Source organism: Eretmochelys imbricata, chromosome 16 (assembly GCF_965152235.1).
Source record: "Eretmochelys imbricata isolate rEreImb1 chromosome 16, rEreImb1.hap1, whole genome shotgun sequence".
Classification (NCBI taxonomy): Eukaryota; Metazoa; Chordata; order Testudines; family Cheloniidae; genus Eretmochelys; species Eretmochelys imbricata.
In genome coordinates this window covers 17,627,160-17,648,842 of record NC_135587.1, presented here as the reverse complement: position 1 = coordinate 17,648,842, position 21,683 = coordinate 17,627,160, and the positions used below count along the sequence as shown (strand labels likewise).

Sequence of the window (21,683 nt, the reverse complement as noted above, 5' to 3'; positions counted from 1 at the left end):
CCCTCTAATCTTAGGTTTTCTAAAAACTTATTATTTAAGTATTTAACATAAACATCATAGGACCATATTCTCTCACCTGTCCTCCCTGAGTGATTTCATACTCTGTACTTAGTCCCATTAATTTCAATAGGGCTGCTTGACAAGCAAGGTACACCCCAATGTGTGGACAATGGTGGCAGAATCTGACTTACAGTTTACATAGTCTAATACAGGGATCCTGAAACTTTTCAGTGTGGCCTCCATCCTATTCGAGAAATTCTCATAGACCACTACTTCCTTTTCATTTATGGTTATGTAAGGTCACAGTGTCAAGTACAAAAACTGGTATCAGAAAAAAAAATTAGGAAAATGTTTTTAATTGCGTTGTAATGCAATTTAGCATCTGGAAGCAAGGAGACTCAGTAGCATGGAGCACCAGCAAATGCTTCAGGGAAAAGCAGTAGTATGCTGACTACAATTTGAGCACCAGTGAAGGCACAGGGATGTTAAAAAAACAAAACAAAACGAAGAGTACTTGTGGCACCTTGTTGTTGTTAAAGATTTAAGATCCCTGTAATATTCAAATTAACTTGTGATATTTCAGCCACTTTTTAAGGATAGGTGGGCTATCTTTAGTAATTAAGAAAAGTCTACTAGTTTTAAATACAGCTGATTTTTGTATGGTATTAGTGAGGATATATGCTGATCCAGTTGTAGGCCAGTATTATGCAGATGTATGTTTACTAATAGACGTTAACCAAATGATTTATTGGAATATTTGGTCAGGAAGAATAAGTCAATGTCTGGTCCTAGAATGTTTAGAATACTGTGGATTTGTGAAAATATTTAGAAATGCTGACAAGAAGTGCCCATTTTGGAGACTTTTATTATTTTAATTATAGTGACAGAATATGAACTTTGATTAGGCTGTTACTCCAAGCTGTGCACTATGTTGTTTCATTAAGGGCGTCTCATAAACGCAATAGAAATTATCTGGACTTTATTCTCAATTTCAAGACCATTCATGTTTAGACTATTGCTCATGGAGTGCTAGTTCACCAAGGCCTCCTTTCCAAATGTCAGTAGTCATATGATAGCTAATTGCTCCTCACACAACAGATATTACTGATGCATTTTAGGCTAAACCCATAAAAATTGAAACTGACACACAATTTTAGGTGATAGCTTACTAAATATTTTCTCAAGTTACTAAATATCCATGTACCTCCACTTTCATAGCTTCATAAAGTAGTATAATATTTGCCTAATTCAAGACTGTGTCCAGCAAATTGAGGAACTGTCCCTTTCAGTACCATTCCTGTGTGGGTTAAGTAACAATAAAAAACCAAGTGCACAAACCCTTTTTCATAACGTGAGTACCTTTTAGGAAGTGATACTAATAAATTAGGTTGTCACCTTAACTGATGCAAAGTGAGGAGAATGAAAATGTTTGATTCATAGCCAGCGTATACCTTTAGTATTGGTATTAATAAAGCTGAGCACCTGTAGTTACACAATTGTTATATAGAATCTATTCTTTGTTTGTTTATAATTAGCTTGGTAGAAGTGATAGAATTTATCATAAACTTCTCTGATTCTGAATGTAGAGGTAGCCACTTGTGGGAATGTCAGGGATGACTACTAAACTGAAAAATCTTTAATCCATTTTCCTAAATCTAAGCGATGGCTTCATTGAATTATGAGAATCTTAGGGAGCTGAAGTAGAACTAATCAAACTTTGTATCGATAAACCCTCGTTTTCACAAACAAATGTTCTGATGCATATGTATATTAATATTATATATGTTGAAAGAGTTCATTAAAGTTGTATTGTGGGTTAGTTATCGATTCTTTAGTTACATGCAAGGTGAAATTTTTCATATCCGTGTTATCCAAATGAATTAATTGTAGGAGTAATAAAATACTTTTTAATTATTAGTTTTTAAATTTTGTTTTGTATTTCACTGGGAACTGTAGGTGTTCAAATGCTCTGAAAATGAGGCCACTTCTATGAGGTGCATAAATATGGATATAAATGCTTAAACTTGGGCACTTACATTTGATTGTTTTGGTCATAGTGTTTTAAAAATCATATATGACCACTGCATCTGCACATTACAGAAATCTCTAGCCCTTAGCATTTAAAAGATCTTGGTGAAATTGGATCTTATTACTACTTTCAGTGTTTTGATTGCTAATAACTCCCTCCCTCTTTCTATGTGTGTATCTGAAGAATGAGCACATGTTGTTGGTGTACGCCTGGTGGTTCCTCCGCCACCCAGTTCCTAAGAACTTATGCTTCCAAGACTTTGTCTCCTGAAGATCGTGCAGCAGCCAATGATGATCTCTGTTACTGCCTGGAATGTGTGGTTGAATATCACAAGGCAAGGGATGAATTGCCAAGCTTACTGCAGGAGGTAATTGTCTCCTACTGTGCTGCACAGAATAAAAGCTTTAATTGAGTTACCTCAGAGGGTGGGATTTGATGGTGGTTAGGTCTGACTGAGGGAGAGGAATTTTGTGAGGGCTCTGTGTTTAGCTGACTATTGCAGGAGGCATATGCTACCATTTAATTGTAAGTTCTTGTAATGTGCTCTATTCCTGTATTTAAATACAGAACTTTGTCCCAATTATCAGTCTTCTGTCTAAAATAATGATAAAGCTATTAACTTTATTCAGAAATGAATAAATTATTCAAAACTTTATTCATTAAGTACCTACAATTTTTGACTGCCACTAAAGTTACTTTAATTATTCTATAATCAGTCAATTCCAAATTGAAAGTGTTGCTGATGATCTGTGGCACCTGAGTTCCATGCCCAACTGTTAATATTTTCTCACCATGTCTGCAAAGTAACTTTCCAAAACAAAGTAATGAGCTCTTAGAATCTCATCAGGAGTTCCACATGATGTTAAACATCCTCAGTCTTAGCAACCTGGACAGACTATTGTCTCCTTGTTTCCTTTTCCCTGAATAGATCTTATGGGAGTTGGAAACCTCCCGTCTCATAGACCACTTTGAGAAATCCATGAAGACAGATATTGAAGAGGATGATGAATTATTTATAGTGGATGACAATGGGGAAACTAAACTGTCTGGTTACACAGGCCCAGATTTTGAGAACAACCTGCGTGTACCTCTTCTAGAAATACTGAAATACCCATACCTGCTGCTACATGAACGAATCAGTGAGTATCTCATGGCTTACACTTGAAAGAATCTAGTATTCTCACTATTGCAGAAGATGAAAATAATTATTTTCAACAGGCATTAGTGAAATGTTTAGTTGCCCTACTAAAATAAGGGTAATATTTCTTTAAGGACTAAAATAAGTTAGCTTGTCTTGGTGTTGGTTAATTTTTACCATTTATGTCTCCTCTTCTTTAGGTGAGCTCTGTGTTGAGGCTCTTTGTAAAATGGAACAAGTTAACTTCTCCTTTCAGGTCTTTGACAAACATCCAGGCATTTATCTGTTGTTGGTACACCCCAATGAAGTGGTGAGTTATTTCTCCTACAAGGAGAATACAATCAGAAAAATTAACTCACTTTAAGCTTTTACTGGGCACTTCTGTTTCAGGGATTTGACTGTGTACGTGTATCCTTGTTCATATTTGGCAGGAGAAATACGCCTGTTGTTTCAAGGTTCAAACATTTCTGCGGTATCCTCCTCATATAAACAATCCATAGAAGCATGTAACCTTGATTAGTAATGGGATTAGTATGTCTTGGCATATAATATTCCTATCCATGATAATAAGTGATTGTTTTGCAAAATCAGCTGTTCTCAGCATTTTTCAAGAGCATGCAAGAAAGAAAAGTCAGTGCCACGGCACATTAAAGTCAGCAGACTAATCAATGTTTACTGTTTAATTTGAGCCATTTGTAACATTGTTAACATTTTGGGTATTATATGGCTTTTCTCAAGGTGGATAATAGGAGCACCTAACAGTTTAAAGCATTTAATTTCTACTGAGTCTTTTCCTAATTTCACCTGTTCTGGAGATTGAGCCTCATACTGAATTGAGAACCTAAAGAAGCAGGTGTTTTTCAAAATAAAAATTGTACCGAAAGGAAATTCCACTACATAGACTGAGTTTAAATAACATTCAGATTGTTTTTCCAAATCTTGTAATTAAAAATAAAATCAGAGTTAAGGTTCAAAATTCAGCATGATTCTTCATTCTCCTTTTTTGGCACAGCAAGTTATTCAATTAGAATTTGGATAGGAATACAATCCAAAGAAAATGGAATTCTGTTGCCTGTAAAGAAAATAATTGATTGAGAATGGGGGGATCAGAAGTGAAGGAGAGGAGGGAAATGCATCATGTATTCAGCAAATGAAGTTCATATAAAGTGGAAAGTGTGGTGCAGAAGCTCACAATGTGTAACTCTGGATCACTGATACCTGTCAAGGAACAAAAGCCATGGGACTTTGTTTTCAGAAGTGATGAGAACTTAAAAGTTCAGTTAAAGTCAATAGGAGTTGCAGGAGTTCAGCATCTCTGAAAATAAAGATCTGTGCTTTCAAACTGAGTCCAAGTATATTTTGTATGCCACTCTTTCCAAGATAGCCAAATACAATGTTCATACTCCAGCCTTGTGCTAGGATGTTGAGTCTTTCCATCTCTGTTATCATTTGTTTTTAGTCACTAAAAGCTATATCCTTGGGTAGTCTGAGGTTCAGAGATCTTGGAATTACCTCCAATGTGAAATAGAAGTGGTGAGAGTGGCACTGTCAGTTGGAATAAGAGACAGCCAGGAACACACTTCCTCCCCAAATCCTGTAATTACAGAGCATTCCCATAGCGTATATAGTGACATAGCACACAGAGTTTGATATTACCAGCAGGCACAGTTGTCCTTTATTTTAGTCTTCTTCATTCTGAGACTAGTGGAGGCTAGATGGTATTTTTAGTTGTATGTATCTGAACGAGGTTCAGGGAGGATATTTTAATAGGCCAATCCTAGACCACAATGGGAGGTCTCTGTGCCATATGTTCTAGTTCGAAGCAGACCTTGAGGGCATTCATAATGTAGTAGATGGCGGTAGCGTATCACCTTTTGAACCCAGTCCCTTAAGGAATGGTAAGAAAGTGGGAATTTCTGGGGTGCATCTGGGTTGAAAATCACAGGTATTATCAAAATGTCGATATTTGCAGGCCAAATAGCATCGGAAGACCAGAAAAAGACCTACGGAAGTAATTGGTACAGAGTTGTTCACTCCCTTGACATAATCTTAACTCTACAGGGAGACTTAGATTATCCTACAAAACTGCCTTTGTGTACAGCGAAGTGTGAAACTCTAGGACTCCAGCTAGATCTGTCCTGATCTTGCTGGTAGCTTCAATAGCTGTGGGAAGGATTGAGGAGTGGTGGTTATATAGAATCCACAGAACACCTGGATCTTAGGATCTAAGCCCTGATACCATTGAAAGGCCTGCTGTGTATCTTGAGGGGATTCATAGTACACTTTAGGACTAAGGCAGGACAGAATGTCCTCCTTACCTCACTTCCGAGAAAGTCAGTGAATAGTTTGATATGAGTAAGCAACTTTGGGTGTGTAGATCAGGAGGGATATAAGGGTTTATAGTAACCTAGGCAGGCTATTCACCTTAATATTCTTTTTATTCCACAGGAAGAGGTGAGTATTTGTCATTTTTTCAAGTTATTTGATATTGTGTCTAACTGTGGATCCAGATTTTACTTGATAGAGTTTGATAGCTGGTATGGATGTGGATCTGTAGGCATTTTAGGGAGGCAACCCATTGAAAATTCTGCCATTCAAAATGATGTATAAGCTGGTCCTGAGAAATGCATAGGAGATATATTACCCTATTTTATAATCTGACAATATACTGTACATAACATAAAAATGGCCATACTGGGTCAGACCAAAGGTCCATCTAGCCCAGTATCCTGTCTTCCGACAGTGGCCAATGCCAGGTGCCCCAGGGGGAATGAACAGAACGGTAAGTATCAAGTGATCCATCCCATTGCCCATTCCCAGCTTCTGGCAAACAGAGGCTAGGGACACCATCCCTGTCCATCCTGGCTGATAGCCATTGATGGACCTATCCTCCGTGAACTTATCTATAGTCCCTCAAGTATGTCAAAAGATGGATTCTGGCTCAGTAATAAGTAGACAGGCATCCTTCACATACAGCATTAACTTATGGTTCCTTAATTGCACTTCTGTCTGTGTTAAATGTTGATCAGTAAAGTTTCAAGGATATCAAACAAGTCTAGAGATAAAGAGTGCCTCTATCTTGTGCCTCCAGTTAGATTTTGCCCTTGAATGTATGCTTTCTAACTCTTTTGGATTTTTTAGATTGCATTGCACATAGTTCGTAATATGCACGGGGAAATGTTTGTTTATGCTGGAAGAATACTTGATTCTCACTTTCAAGAACTTGCCCATAGTACAAATGTATTTGACCACATTTTATTAGGAATATGGCTGTTAAACTTACAGCTTTTTCTGAGATTCCTGTTTGTCGTATTCCTTTTAGTAATATTTAAGTATTTTTTTTAATATATAGATTCGTCGATGGGCCATCCTGACAGCAAGAAATTTAGGGAAAGTCGACAGGGATGATTACTATGACTTACAGGAAGTGTTGACTTGCTTGTTTAAAGTCATTGAGTTGGGGCTGTTTGACAGTCCTGATATTTATAGTTCTTCAATGATTGAGAAGGGGAAACTCATTCTTCTGCCATCCCATTTGTATGATACCACCAACTACAAAAACTACTGGCTTGGTGAGTGTTTGTTCAGTAGTGAGCTGTATTTGTGCTTGCTCTTTTCCCTCCCCCCCCCGCCACCTAGGGGTGGGGGCTGGCTGTGGCATTTCTTTCAAGTGGCAGGCCAACCCCTACGCTCTGCTCTGAGTGGAATTCTGCGATTCACCCCACTTCTAACTGAACCCCTAGGTTACAATGCCTCTGGAGAATCCTTGCTAGAGAATCCTCTCTGGGAATTGGACCAGCTGGTAAACGCAGTAACAGAGAACAGCTTTTTCAAGACAGAGTATGATTTATTTACTCTTAGGAACATTACAAGCAGGAAGAAAAGGGTTAAAAAAAGCCTAAATGCATATTGCCTTACCTAAACATAGCCTTTCCTTGCTAGTTTAAGTAGGTTCCACTTGAACCAGACACCTCTCAAGCACTGAAGCTTGGTGAAACAGGATGTACCTTTGTAGCTGCTGCTGCCTCTCTGTGTCTCCCCCTCAGGACACAGGCTGTCTTTTATTAATTTCAAAGATTTCTTTGAAAGTTCACACCTGAAGATCTCCGGTCAGTTTCAGGAACCCTGTTTGAAACCTTAGAACTGGCTTGTTCGCTTCTTTAGATGGGGTTTGGAGGTGCCTTCATCCATTAGATTCTTTGTATTGTCCAGGCAATTGAATTCTGTCTACAGCTATGGTTTTGGGTTCATGCAGGATTTAACCTTTAGTCACCTTTTAGCTGGCAAAATACAGTAACCACCAAACCCACAGGTATATCGTTGTTCTTCACGGGAATATTCATTCTGCAAAGTTAGAGTTGTTGAAATTTCAGTTAATTCTCTTTGGATCTTGTCTCAAGCCCTATGAGATCAGTACAATCAAAGTTCTTGAAATGTGTAATGCATTTTGGGAGTTGTCAAATAGAAGAATTCTAACTGTGTCTGTCCAGGAGGCTCAGTAGCTTATTTAAATTCATCCTCTTCAGGTTCCTCTGATGCTGATCATTTCCTCTGAGAGCTTTCATTGCAGTGAGCTTTGGAAAACAGTACTATTTAGGTTTGCCAAAACTTGAAGGGGGAAAAAAATGGATCTCCTACACAAACGTAAAGACAGATTGCTTTCTTTGCAGGTATCTGTATGTTGCTAACAGTGCTGGAAGAACAAGCTATGGATTCTTTGTTGCTGGGTCCAGATAAGCAGAATGATTTCATGCAGTCTATACTTCACACCATGGAGAAACAAACAGATGGTAATTAATTTTAACTGATGAGGCAGTGGTAGAGATTAAAAAATGGATTATGAACAGTCATATTCTGGTTGTGATATAATTCCTAATAGAACTTACTACTTTTGTTGAACAAATTATTTTTGGTATAGAAGTATAATGCCAAAGACAGGGTTTCTCAGACTTCGACATTTCATTCCTTCCCTGATGTGAAGAACAGTATTTGAACATATACCTTGAGACAAACGCTGAAAAACAAGGTTCAAAGGGACTTTGAAAAGTGGAGAAAAGGTGCCTCTTATGGCTTTATGGAGCCATATGTAAAGCGTTAGATGAGGGCAAACTTTTTTTTCTAATTAGTGGGTGATTTCCCCTTAGAAGAGATGGTGCAGTTTTTTCCATGTGGTATGTATTCTGGCTCTTGCATTCTAAAGGGAAGAAGTCATTCTTCCAGGATTATGTTTTTACCTTTCCTGGAAGCTGAATTTCCATATCCTCCTGATTAGTGGTGTGAGAGACAATTCAGTGAAAATGGAAAGTTCATAGTTGTGTGGTAACTATTTTAATTTGCAAAGGTAACATTTCAAACTTTGTAGTTCCTGCTAATTATTTTTCGGATCCTTTTTCTGAGATTTGGATGTTTTTAATTATTTATAAGTTTCTTTTTGTAATATGAGAAGAAAAAGATTGGATCTTTATAAGTGCAATATTTTCATTAAAGAAAAAGTTTATAATCTTACATGAAGAAGGAAGAACACATATACAAGAAAACTGTATAGTATCATTATCTCAGATCTGAAGGAGCTTTAAAAGGAAATATCCCTTCAATAGTTGATAGATTATTCTATTTTAATTAGCATCTAGATGAAGCAACAAAACAAAGGAGAGGAGGAGGAGGAGGAAAAGTTAAAATTACTCAAATTGTGGTAAGAGCCTACTGTATACATGTTTCAGAGTAACAGCCATGTTAGTCTGTATTCGCAAAAAGAAAAGGAGTACTTGTGGCACCTTAGAGACTAACCAATTTATTTGAGCATGAGCTTTCGTGAGCTACAGCTCATGAGGATCCTCTCCTTTTTTATCTTGAAGTAATTGCATCTAAACATCTAAGACTTTTTTGCTTTGTCAGTCATAAAAATACAACCTTTTACCATCAAAAATTAGTGCTAGTCTTCTGGGGTAAAAAAAAAAAAGCCTAAATACCAATATAATTCAATCACTTTTTAATTATTCTGCACCCCCTTGTTAGTGTTATGTGAGCTAGAACTCGAAAAATGGAGACTATGTCCTGAGTATAAAATTGAGCTTTAACATTATCCGAACTAAAGGAGATAATTAAGGTCTGGGATTTCTGCAGACAAAGAGTCTTGTTTGCCATCAATTTTTTTATTGGCAGAGTAAATTTATAATCAGATATTTTGTCAAGTAACAAAGAAATTTCTTTAATAGCATCTTCTTTCATTTCTTTTGGTAATCCCAGTACTCTAGTTTTTAATGCAAGAGTTGTTTTTTAAAAACTCAAGTGTTCTTCTACAGAAGCATATGTTTTCTTGAATCAGTGAACTTCTAGCAAATTTACATTTATCTAAAGCAGATTGAAGCTTCATTTTTTTAGCTGATGTCTGTAATTTACTTTATACTGTTTACAAATTCCTCAGTTTCAGTTACTGTGGGAAAAGAATCTGATTTATCTGCACTCATTTTAACAGTTTCCAAAATATCCTCTAAAGATATATCAGATTCTGATTCTTAACAGCTTCGTTAATGAAACTAGAATGGAATGCTAAGAATGAGTTACTCTGTGCCGGACACTCAAAATGCTGTCATTTTCTGTACCAGAAGAGAAGATGCCGATTTAAAAAAAAAAAAAAAAAAAAAAAAAATCTATCTTTGTAGCTGAATCTTCTTAGGTACTTTTCTCCATTGAATCATTAAAAATTTTCTAACTGCAGAAGTCTAAATAGAAGATTCTTTTGAACAAATCAGTTGACAAAGCTGTAAGATTCAGATATTCTTCCCTGTCTAGCCCTGTGTTCTCCACACAAATACCTGTAAATAACAATAATAAACAGTTTTACCAAATCTTTTTATCTCTTCAGATTTTATTGTGTTTAGAGGCAAGAGGGAAAAAATTAAATTTCTCATCTTGTTCACTTCTTCTAAGGAGGGGGCTCCTAGCCACACTAATGGCTAGGCAGGGGAGGCAGGCCAAACAGAAGGACACAGTGGCTGCAAAAGCTGAAATATAATCAAAGAAAAATAGAGCTCTTTCTCAGACATAACACTCCTTCCCTGGGCAGCTATATGAGGCATAATAACTCATCTCAATAATATACCTCTTACCCGCGCCCAGCAAAATATCAACAACCAAAACAAAAAGGGTAAAAGGTAGGAATGACATAGCTTTGCAGTGAGGGGAAGCTTTAAAAATTATCATCCATTTTATATCTTCCCTTCTCTCGCTCCTCCAGGTTACTTGTTATAGAGGGAAAGCGTGGCTGGTCTCAGACCTTATCTGCAAAACCAGTGTTGCTTCTGAGGGGAATTTTTAAATTCTTCCCCTCTCCTCTTCCTCTGGGTGTTTTTTTTTTAATTTTTTTAAGACATTTTTTAGGCTTAAACATTATTTTTAAAAGTTGTAATTCACCTTTTTTTCAATGTTTAAACTAATAAAAGCACTGAAATGAAGAATTAAATTCACTTTGTATTCAGCTAGCAGTAGGAAAGGGCAGAACACTTCCCCCCTCAACTGTTCATGCTCTTAAACTGTTACATTTCAGATGAAAGCATTGATCCTTTCTGGCCAGCGCTGCACTGTTTTATGGTGATTTTGGATCAGCTCGGGTCTAAAGTATGGGGTCAACTCATCGATCCAGTCCAGGCCTTTCAAACCATTATCAACAATGTCAGCTACAACAATGAAATAAAAAATATACGCAATAGTTCAAGGAGGTGAGTTCAAGTTTTAAAATTTAACATAGTGTTTGAGTTGCATCTTTTAAGAATAACCATAACATCTTTTAAGAGTAATCATATATTAGACATTCAAAATTAAGCAACCAGCAGACTAGCTAAGTCACCCATTCAACGGTCTTTTTTCATTATCATTAATGAGTGAAGTGAAAATAGTAAATGGCATAAATAGGTAAATTTGATTATTAAAACTGCGAATTTTTAAACATCAAAGCAGCTGTTAGTAATACAACTAAGGACGATCATTTCAAAAAAGATCTTGTTCAGTTAAACAATGTGTTTATGCAAGTACTTATTACATTATATTTCTTCCTAGTATATGTTAAATCCTGAAGTCATTTTCCAAATCTGTCATTTAGTAGTAAGATCTCTCTGAAGCCTGTAGCTTTCTTTTATGCAAGTTCTTTAAAGCACCTACTTGGATTGCCAACCCTCCAGGATTGCCCTGGAATTTCCAGGAATTAAAGATTACTCTTTAATTAAAGATTGTCATTATGATGAAACTTCCAGGAATATATCCAAGCAAAATTGGCAATCCTATCTACCACACTTGTGGGCACCATAAAATAATAGAACTAGAACAATCTTACACATTCTAACGTACCATATTAATGTTTTCCCACACACATTTTATCACTTGCATCAGTTAGTAATAAAATGTGGCATCTGAAACTGTGAAATCTTCTCTGACTCTTATTTCACTTAGTTCATGAATAATTTGCACGTCTTGGAGCAACTTGTATTTCTTTTCTTTAGGACTAAATCTGAACCAGAGTCAAACTATGAGGAAGAAATGGTTACTTGCAGCCAGATAGTGTATAATTATAACACAGAAAAGCCCAAAAAGGTAAATTAAAAAAAAAAAAAAAAGCTTTGTATTTATTTTATCTGCTATTTTTCTGATTCATTTATTAGTGTTCTTGGGTAGGTTTCTTTTCAGATATATTATTTTTCTCTATTTGTAATTTGTGTGCACTGGATAGAAGTTTGTCTCTAGGCACGTTCACTGTTTACCCAGTGTAGTCAGTCATTTTTCTTCCTGTTTGTGTGGATCTTTCGTGGAGCAATGGAGGAGAGAGAAACATTTTATAAAATGGGCATGTGTTGTGGTAAAACAAAAATTGGTAGGGGAACTAGGAGACAGGTGTTTGTACCTGGAAATACTTTTTACCCATTTTTAAGTTTCCTAGATTTTTATTTGACAGTGTCCCTTTTATATCCTTTTTGTCAGTTTATGGATATTTTAAAACTACTGTGCTAAATATGTAATGAAGCGACATGCCATTAAATGTTTGATCTACTGAATACTTTGGACCCATACATAACTTACTTTTTTAACTGTTTCTGTTTATAAGGAACACACTTGCATCATAACTGTCACTCAACTTTTGTATCTGAAGCAAAAGTGCTGTGACTATCTGATATCAAAATAGTGCAGAGTCTGTAAACATTTAAAATAAAGTACATTTGACACTTTGACATGGAAACTCATGCTACATACTGTGACTGGTGCTTTGGTTTTTTAAATGACTAAGTGAACTGTTTTCAATATTTTAATCTCATGGTTTATTCTTTGGGACTTGGAGAAGTTCCTTGTGTATGGTAGAGTTTGGTCTTGTTTAGACTGTAGAGGTAAAATGGTTAGTAACTGATTTCTAGGATGCCACTGAACTGCTGTATCAAATCAGTGCCCATAAATAAATAATGAGCACTATTTGTAGGGGTGGAAGCTAAAAGAAATTTTTGGCTGAGAGTATTGTTTGGTAAATCAAAGCAATCCAAATGAATAATAAGAGTGATATTGTGCAAAATACCTAATGAATAGTTGATTTGTCTTTTTCTATTTCAGGATACTGGATGGAAGACAGCCATTTGTCCGGATTATTGCCCCAACATGTACGAAGATATGCAGACATTGGCTAATGTGCTTCAATCTGATATTGGCCAAGATATGCGTGTCCATAACAGCACATTTCTATGGTTTATTCCTTTTGTTCAGTCCCTAATGGACCTCAAGGACTTGGGCGTGGCTTATATAGTAGAGGTCATTCACCATCTGTGCTCGGAAATCAAAGGCTTTCTCAGTGAAAGAGTCCAGCAATGTGACAAAGTTTCTGAATTTTTCATCCTGATTTTGGTGTCAGTTGTTGAACTACACAGAAATAAAAAGTGCCTGCATTTGCTTTGGGTTAGCTCTCAGGAATGGGTGGAAGCAGTAGTGAAATGTGCTAAACTTCCAACTATAGCATTTATGCGCTGCTCTGAAAAAGCACCTGGAAACGCTCCTAAACTTACACCAACAATATCTTCACAGGCTTCTAACTCTGTACAGCATGCTTGCGTGCAGTTGATACGCAGCCTTCTTCGAGAAGGCTACCAGTTAGGGCAACAAACTGTTTGCAAACAGTTTCTAGATAAACTCAATCTGCTTTTGCGTGGAAACTTACCTATGGGTTGGCAGCTGAACAACCGGGAAACTCAGGAATTGCAAATGTGTTTAAAGCAGGTAATAAGAAGTATAAAGGACAGATCATCAAATGCTTCCATACCTGTGGAAAATAGCGTGATCTGTACAAATTTGCCCACCATTCCTATAAAGCAAGAGAAAGGGACAGCCAGTGACAGGTGTCAGATGAATATACAATACAGGGATAGCCTCAGTCCTCCATTTTCTTTAGCATCTGGGAGCGATGAGGCTTGTCAAGAGAGTTCTTCCCCAAGAAGAAGAGGTATCTGGGAAGAGGAATATAGGGAAATGTCTTTTAACAATACAAAATTATGTGTAACTGCAGAATGCCTTTTGACAGATATTAAAAAAGAACCTCATGATAGGTCATTTCAGGAATGTGAACATCCCGATAGCTCTGGAGCAACAAAAATACACAAGGATACCCATAAAAATGGAAACAACTACCAAGTGCAGGGGAACCAAAATAAGAATAACTCCTTACTTAAACAGTGCTTCAACACAAGTCCTCAAGTCTGTGATTTCAAAAGTCATGCTATATTGGAGAGAGACGAAACAGAAGTGAGGATGCCAGAGTGTCTGAATGCTCAATCTTGTTCCAGTTCTCATGAAGACACTCACAGCTCAAATGGAAAGGATGGAAGTTGCTCCCCTAATTCCTGTTCAAAGTTTAAGGTAGATCCTGATAAAATCACAAATTTGAAAACCCAGGTACAGAATGCTGATTGGGCCACAAAACTATTGAAGTTAATGAAGCAATCAGCTTCAAATTCAGAAGTAGACCAACTACAGTCTCGCTCTGAGAGTCTCTGTACAAGTAAAGATGGCAGCAGAGATCAGGAAGTGAATATTTTGAATGAAGGTGAAACCTCAGTTAACTTTAATACTTCAAACGCTTCTGAAAATAAACAGGAGAACAGCATGAACAGTACTTTTCAAATCAAGCTGCTCTCTCTTAAGCAGGAATCAAATGACACCAAGGCAGATTATTCAAATTCCATTAAAAAAGAGGCTGGTTTGGAAGAAAGTGAAAGTGGAGGTGAAGAAGACAATATTCCACTTGATACGTTTATACATTATTTAAAGAAAAAAAGATCCCTTTCAGGAAGATCAAGTTCTTTGCCAAAGCCTTTACTGAATAAAGACCTGAACACAGAAATACCAGATCAAGGACAGTCTAATTCTGGCAGTTTATGCCCAAAGAGAGGTGACCTCAAAGATCAAAAAGTGAGCATGCTACGTACAGATAAAACTTCAGCAAATTTTAACAGTCTATCTAGTTCTGAAAATAAAGAGGAGATACCTAGGAATGCTCCTCTAATCAGTCCGCTCTTAATTAAGCATGAGTCAACTGACAGACTGTTAGATTTTTCAAGATATTTTAAAAGAGAAGGCGATTCAGAGGAAAAAAGAAATCATGAAGATAATGCAGCAGTTGCATGTGATTTGGTAAAGCAATTTGGAGCTAGCACCTTAACAGACTCTCAGATTGATAGAGACCTTGATAAATTATCCTTAGCCGCTTATGCCAAAGGTGTCAATTTTCCTGTTGATTCAAGCCAAGAATGCTCAGTACATCTGAGTCACATTAAAAGGAAAGTAAAAGGTGCTGTTAGATCATCCACAAAGGGCCAAAGTAATGAGTCCTCTTCTGATGCAGATTGTCCCAACAATGAAGTCATCGTCATTTCAGATTCTTCTTCTGATGAGGAAAAAAAGTTGGATATTAAGAAACCAGTAAAAAAAAATGTGTATATGTGTCTAGAAAAACAGCCTTTAACACCTGACTATGTTTCTGATAGTGCAAACAAAAAAGAGCAATTGGAGACTCATAGCTCTCCTTTGCCATGTGAGGAACATAATTCTCAGTTTTTTGAGTTTGAAACTGAAGACGATGTCTTTTCAGTCTGGCAAGATTCTCAGGTAAATGATGAGGAAGTGAATCAGGCACAGGAACAAGACTCTAACTTGACATCAACAAGCAAATGTGCTTCAGATAGTTTTGAGTTGGCAGATCGTATAAATGACTGGGGTTATGATACAGATTATATCGGTGATGATGTCATTGAAAAAGCAGAAGAGGTCGTTGAAAGGCAGGTAGATTCTCTGTCTCATAAGGAAGTTAGTAAAACTGGCACGAAATCTGAGGCAACTTTTCAAGAGCCTGCTATCCAGGGAAATGCAACTGCTCAGTCTGAGAATTCTACTCAGCCAGATGCTGTTGCTAAAGACCATGCCAAAACCACAGGCTTGATGGAACCCAGAGCATCTGCATCTAGTGTATCATTAGCTTCAAAGTTGACTATTAAAAAAAGCACTTTAAGCCCAGGCAAAAGCTTAGCAAAATCCAAGTTGGTAAGAACTGCCCTTAGAAGTCCCAGAAAAGTGAGCCTTAAAACTGTGCAAAACAAAAAACTTCCTCAGACTAGTTCTAGAAATACTGAGCCTTGCAGGTCAACCCCTGCTGTAGTTCCTCCAAAGAAAGTTCACCAGTGTCCTGAGCCAACTTCAACTGTGGTCAAACTTGGCCTAAAAAAGGCCCCCCGCAAAGCATTTGAGTTATCCCAGCGATCCTTAGATAGTCTGGCTGAATTGCGCAGTTATGGGAAAGCTGCTGGGGCAGTTCAGACTCCACAGAAACAAAAAACTAAATTAATTGCTCCACAGAATCTAGTTACAAAACATAATAGAAAAATGTTAGCCTGCCAAGATCTTCCGTTTCGGAGGCAGATAAGACCCACACAGGTGGGGAGAGGGAAAAATCAGATAGGAAGTTCTGAGGGCAGAAAGAAAAAAATAACTGAAAAGTCTGATCCAAAGCACCCAATACAACAGCCTGTGGATTTTGACCCAGTATCTGCTGCGGGAACTAGTGAAAAACAAAAAGCAAGCACAGCTGAGCGGGTATGGTGTCCCTCAAGCAATGATGGGAAAAAAGTGAGAAAAAGCTTCTCACCTGGGAGAAAGGAAGTCCAAACTACACACATGAGTAAAATGGCTCCACATGGTTCTAAGGAATCTAACATGAAAATAGAAGAAAACGATATGGCAGTTCCTGCATTACAGATCAAATCATGTTTTTCTTCATCTTTAAATGGAGACTACAAAAATGAAACTGCAGAGAGAGAATATGTTGTCCCTCTGGTTTCCCCATCTACACCTAACTTTGAGGGGGCAACTCTGGAAGTGAGCAAGCCTAAATTAAATGAAGAGAGTGATGATGATTTATTTTTAACTCAGTTAGATCCTGTGGATATGGAAATGTGTTCGCAGATGGAAAATGTTGGCGATATTATAATAGCTAGTGAAAAAGAGCTAGTAGACACGGAAGTAGATGCTGCTGAAAGTCTGCTGCAGAATGAGCCCTTAGGTATTGTAAAGTGCAAGTACAAAGATTGTACAGAACAGGTGGAAAAGACAGTGGAGTACTGTAGGAAGCATTCTGCCTCTGATGCTTCAGATCATCTCTTTGTCAAGCCAGCTTTACCACCTCGTAAGCCTGAAAAACCTTCCACTACTAAAATTTTCAGCTCAAATAGCTCTTCACGGAGTGCCAACCTCACGAAGGATCTTGAAAATATTTCAAAGCACTCGTCATCAAAAGCCAAGTCAAATGTGGTAAAATCCAGAGTGTCCAAGACAGGGAATCCAAAAGCTGTATCGACAGAGAACCAGATAGTCAAGACCCCAAGTTTCAGCAATAGTCTTCGGTCCCAGAGTTCCAGCAATGTTCTCCGGCCCCAGAACATGCAGACAAACAGTACTTCATGTTTTCCCAACAGGTCTGCCTTGGGGGCTCATTCAGGGCAAGCAAGAGGTCTCCCTTCCTTTCCACAAGCAAATGCTCTTGTCACTCAACAGCGTGATCATAGTATTTTTGTTACAGAGATTCTGAAATGGAACTATGAAATGTTTGTCAACTTCAGCCAGTTTGGACTTCCACATAATCTCCTTCAATCAATTATGGTCTCTGTTCCTGTCAAATTTCAGGGATACAATGACTATTTTAATACATTTTTCCCCTTGATGATGCTAAATGCCTTTGAAACAGTAAGTAACTTATCTGCTTTTTTTATGAAACTGTTACCACTTTAAGTTTGTTTTCATCAAGCATAGAAAATTTTAGGAAGAGCTAAAAGAGCTAGGTACCTGCTCTTCTTAACTTCTGAAAATGTTATTGTGCCTTGATTTAAAAAAAAAAAAAATCTTAATGATATTTGTACATTTCTGTGGAAAGGACAGGGTTAGAGCTTAAAATGTTATAGCTTAATTTAGTGCTCAAAAAAATGACATTCCATGAGCACTGTTGCCATGCCCTCTGCACTCCCATCCACTATAACTGAGCTCTTTCAGTTAACTTTAAAAAGGCCACCTGCAAAGGGAAAAATTGGGTTTGTGCCCCATTTTCTTCATAGTGTATAAAGAAGACCTAAAAGGGAAAATCTCAATGTCTTTTTACAAGAAAAAGTCAGGTCTTGGCTATTTTGTTTTCCAAAAATATGTTAAGAATGAATAGATCAGTCAGGCTTATGACATCAAGAAGCTTTGCAAAAGAGATCCAGTTGATATGGGAAATGATCTTATTTCAGACTGCTTAAAACTTTAACATCAGTGTAACACAAACATTTGCTAGAAAAGTGTTCTGGTAAAGATACAATATCCCTGTCCCTTCAGTTAAGGAAGAACTCTGTGTAAGCTTGAAAGCTTGTCTCTTTCACCAACAAAAGTTAGTCCAATAAAAATTATTACCTCACTCACCTTGTCCCTTCAATTAGCGTCTGAGAGTGCTTTCAAGCCCCACCTTTGCATCCCCCAAAAAGTCCTTCAGCAGAAACAGGGCAGATAAGACTTGACAGTAAAAAAACTAACAGAAAAACTGTTTTTGGAGCAGACTGGTAAGAAAAACCCTTTCAGGCTTCTTTCTTGCACAAATATTGAATGTTGTTCCATTTTGAAGGTCACCTTATATCTTGACCTGCAACAGTACCATCGGTTTCGCTTCATTTCTGCCAGTTCGCTTCAGTACTGGTGCTCTTCACTAGTCATGACAAATCATGGTGTAATTTTAGAACGTAATTTATCCTTATGAAAAACAACCTCCTAAAATATTTTCATATAACTTCTACTTTTATTACATGCAGGTTGCACAGGAATGGATAGAAAACCAGAAAACAAGAGAGAAAAATTGTTATCATTTGCACTTACAAAATTTCTGCGCTGACTTGAATCGAGCAGATTTTACAGGTGAGTATTTATGAAAACACCCAGTTTTCTGGGGAAATAGGCAAAAATACAATGAATTGAATTAATGAATTAAAACTGAGTGGTAGAAATAGGTGTAGGAGATACATAAATCCGAGTGCTCAAATTTATGTTGTGGTTACAGGTCGAACCTGAGGCCTAGTTACAAATACAGTGATGAGCTTGGTATAAATGCATAAACAGAAATGTACTTTATTGCCAATCTAGAGAAAACACTGTGCCAGTCGGATATGGCACAACTATTACTCCTCATTATATAGGAGCAGTTTGCGTGTGACATCCAGAATGCCCAGATTTATAAGACTTTTCCATTGTTTGTTTGAAAAAAGGTACAAAATACATGTTGGTGAAAAGTACCCCATGCAAGGAATTCATGCTTCAAAATTGCTCACTATGCCAAGCTGTTTTCTAAATATTTTAATATATCAGATCTGACCCATTTAGAATTGTTTGATGACAAATTTCCTGGAAAAGGAGATGGGAATGAAGTAGCTTTTCGGCTTATTTGGTTTCATGTGTCTGATCTGAGTCCAAGATTGGTAACCAGGTACTCTTGAGTTATAATCCTGCTTCTTGCATAGATTCCTTGAGCCTTGGGCAGGTCACACACTGTAAAGTCTGCATTTCTGTAACTTTTAACCATTTTAAAAATTAGATGCATATTTCAGAAGTGCCTGCAATAAATGAATAGTTCAGTGGTTACCCAAATACGGCTGGCTGTGCCCATGTTAATTTTTACATTGTTCCCGGTAGCATGCATTCGGGAAAGTGATCTGGCAAAACAGCTTCATCCAAAGGATGACGACTTGATCTTTTTGGTGGTGCCTGAAAAACAAAACACCTTTACAGAAGAAAGTGAGATGGAGAGCCATCTAATGTATCATGTTGGTTTTGTGACCCGCTTCTCCCGTGCATCACTCCGTGAAACGAGTAAGTAAAAGTCATTGAGAGATATTATAGTATAATCCACTAGGATGGGAGCTGGTTCTTTTTGCATGATGACACCATATCTTTTTATTCCCTCCAAAGTCATATTTCTCTAAATCCATTCTAATTGGTACATTTTTAACTTATTTTATTTGTATTTATTATTTCTTCTTTAGTGTTTGTCTCCAATGGCGAGCTTAGCAAGAGTTTCTGCAACAAATCTATTGTCTGATCATCTAAATATAAATTTGAGAACCCTTTTACTCTCCAGCCAATATGGCTTGTAAAGGTTATAACAGTGCCACTGTTAGTATTTGATCAGACCTTTCATCCTTGTTGTTCCAAAATTAAAATGTTACCTTTATTTGGGCCTGTCCCTTAATTTAGACTTTCCAAAGTACTATTTAATTAATCAAGAATTAACAATTAGTCTAATCAATAACCAATAATAATTTAAAAACTGTGATTATGTTTAGTGAGAGGGGTTCTCTTGAGTCTGAGTTAGTTTAATAATAACAAACCTCGGATAAGTTAGCTTGATTGGATTTATTAATGCTTAGTAAACACAGCACATACACTGAGAGAAATAGTTACCAACAGCTGTGAAAGACTTTTCCCTATATTTCCCTGACAGCATGCATTCAGTCTGCAGATACTCTACTTCCTCCTGATTTTTAAGGGCAATTATTTTTACCATTATCATGTATCATTCTGGTCCTTATGTATTTCCTCTTTTTGGTACAAACTTGTTATCTTAAGGTATTTCCAAGATTCCCCATAACATTGCAACTTTTGAACTGTCTCCACATCTATTGGTTAGTCATTTTTTAAGACCTTATTTTAGACGTTTATTTGTTTTGTGTCTTGCAGGTAGTACATTGATAAAATATCTCCGACAACCATTTTCAAAATATTCTAAGGGTTACTGCTCAGTAAAATTCCACTCTGTAAAGTTAGCTTCATCTTCCCTGTGAAACATCATGGGAGCCTTGCTCTCAGGCAAGCCTCAAAATCTTTCTTGGTCTAGCTGAAGTGTCAACAAACCTTTTACGGGTACCATCTTTTTCTATTTTAAAAAATTTATGGAGACCCCAGGAATCAAATCCTTTCTCAGCAAAAGTGGGCCATATAATTAAGTGGCAATTTCCCCCTCTCTTCTGAAATGCTGTTTATGATTTTTATATTCCCCCTCCCTCAGAGTCATGTGTTGCTGCGACCCTGATAAAAATCGGACTCCCTTTATAACACCCTGTTATAACACTCCCTTTATACCACACTGTTCCTTAGCTGGCTGAAAAGGTTTCTGTTTAGTTATGTTATACACTTATTTCCCACACAAGTTGAATGCACTTACTTACTCCTGGGAAGTAATAGACCAAGAGTCTAATCCTCATGTGCCTCCCATGTAGCTGACCTAGACATTGTTTCTTGGACCTAGTTGTAAGTCTCTTCAGCGTGTCGTGTGGTAAACTAGAAGTGGAGATCTGCTGTAATGGGTGTATAACATTTTTATATAAAGTTGGTGTAGCAGGGCGTGCAGTCACTGGCACGGCTCCTCAGGCTGGATGTCCAGGAATGAGCTCATCCAGCTCAGGAGCACCTCCTCTGGCCGGTTTCTCGCCCTTTGTTACCTGCCCTGTTGTCTCCACCACCTCTGGCCCCATGTCCCTTCCGGACCCTGGTGCCCCTTTCTTTGGGGTGCTGCCTTATGGCAGTGCCTCCACATTCTGGCTCTCCCCACGCAGGGGAACCCAACCCCCTATACCCACCTTGCCTCAGTGGCTCCTGCCAGTCGTCATCTAACCCATTCTCTCAGGGGAAAACTGCAGTCTGAAATGGCCGCTCATCACTGGCAAGGGGGTTGAACCTACTGCCTTTTTTTGGCCTGGCTGCCTCCCTGCAGCCCTAGTATCTCCTCAGGCCTTTGCTGCAAGACCTCACCTGTGAGGTCACCAGGCCAGAGCCCCCCAGCTCAGCCTGCCCTTTCCCAGTACTGCTCTGTCCAAGGTACCCCTGCTTGCTCTCCTAGGCAACCTGGTTCTCTCTTCTCCCCAGCTGGAGCAAGAGTCTCTCTCACTCTCCCAGCCTGCCCTCTTTTCAGGGCCAGCAGTGCCCTAATTG

General features: G+C 37.8%; 2 protein-coding genes across 5 annotated transcripts in view; both read left to right on the top strand.

Annotated features, from left to right (window-relative positions):
• Positions 1–21,683, top strand: part of TTF1 (transcription termination factor 1) — a 250,404-nt gene that overhangs the window by 33,827 nt on the left and 194,894 nt on the right. The window lies entirely within an intron of this gene.
• Positions 2,214–21,683, top strand: part of SETX (senataxin) — a 41,196-nt gene continuing 21,726 nt past the window's right edge. For all 4 annotated transcript variants that reach the window (XM_077835988.1, XM_077835987.1, XM_077835986.1 and 1 more), the window contains exons 1-10: positions 2,214–2,396; positions 2,958–3,168; positions 3,368–3,477; positions 6,520–6,739; positions 7,838–7,957; positions 10,714–10,885; positions 11,663–11,753; positions 12,756–17,423; positions 18,515–18,617; positions 19,389–19,565. In XM_077835988.1, the coding sequence (XP_077692114.1) occupies positions 2,214–2,396; positions 2,958–3,168; positions 3,368–3,477; positions 6,520–6,739; positions 7,838–7,957; positions 10,714–10,885; positions 11,663–11,753; positions 12,756–17,423; positions 18,515–18,617; positions 19,389–19,565 (6,055 nt within the window). The remainder of the gene's footprint in view (positions 2,397–2,957; positions 3,169–3,367; positions 3,478–6,519; positions 6,740–7,837; positions 7,958–10,713; positions 10,886–11,662; positions 11,754–12,755; positions 17,424–18,514; positions 18,618–19,388; positions 19,566–21,683) is intronic.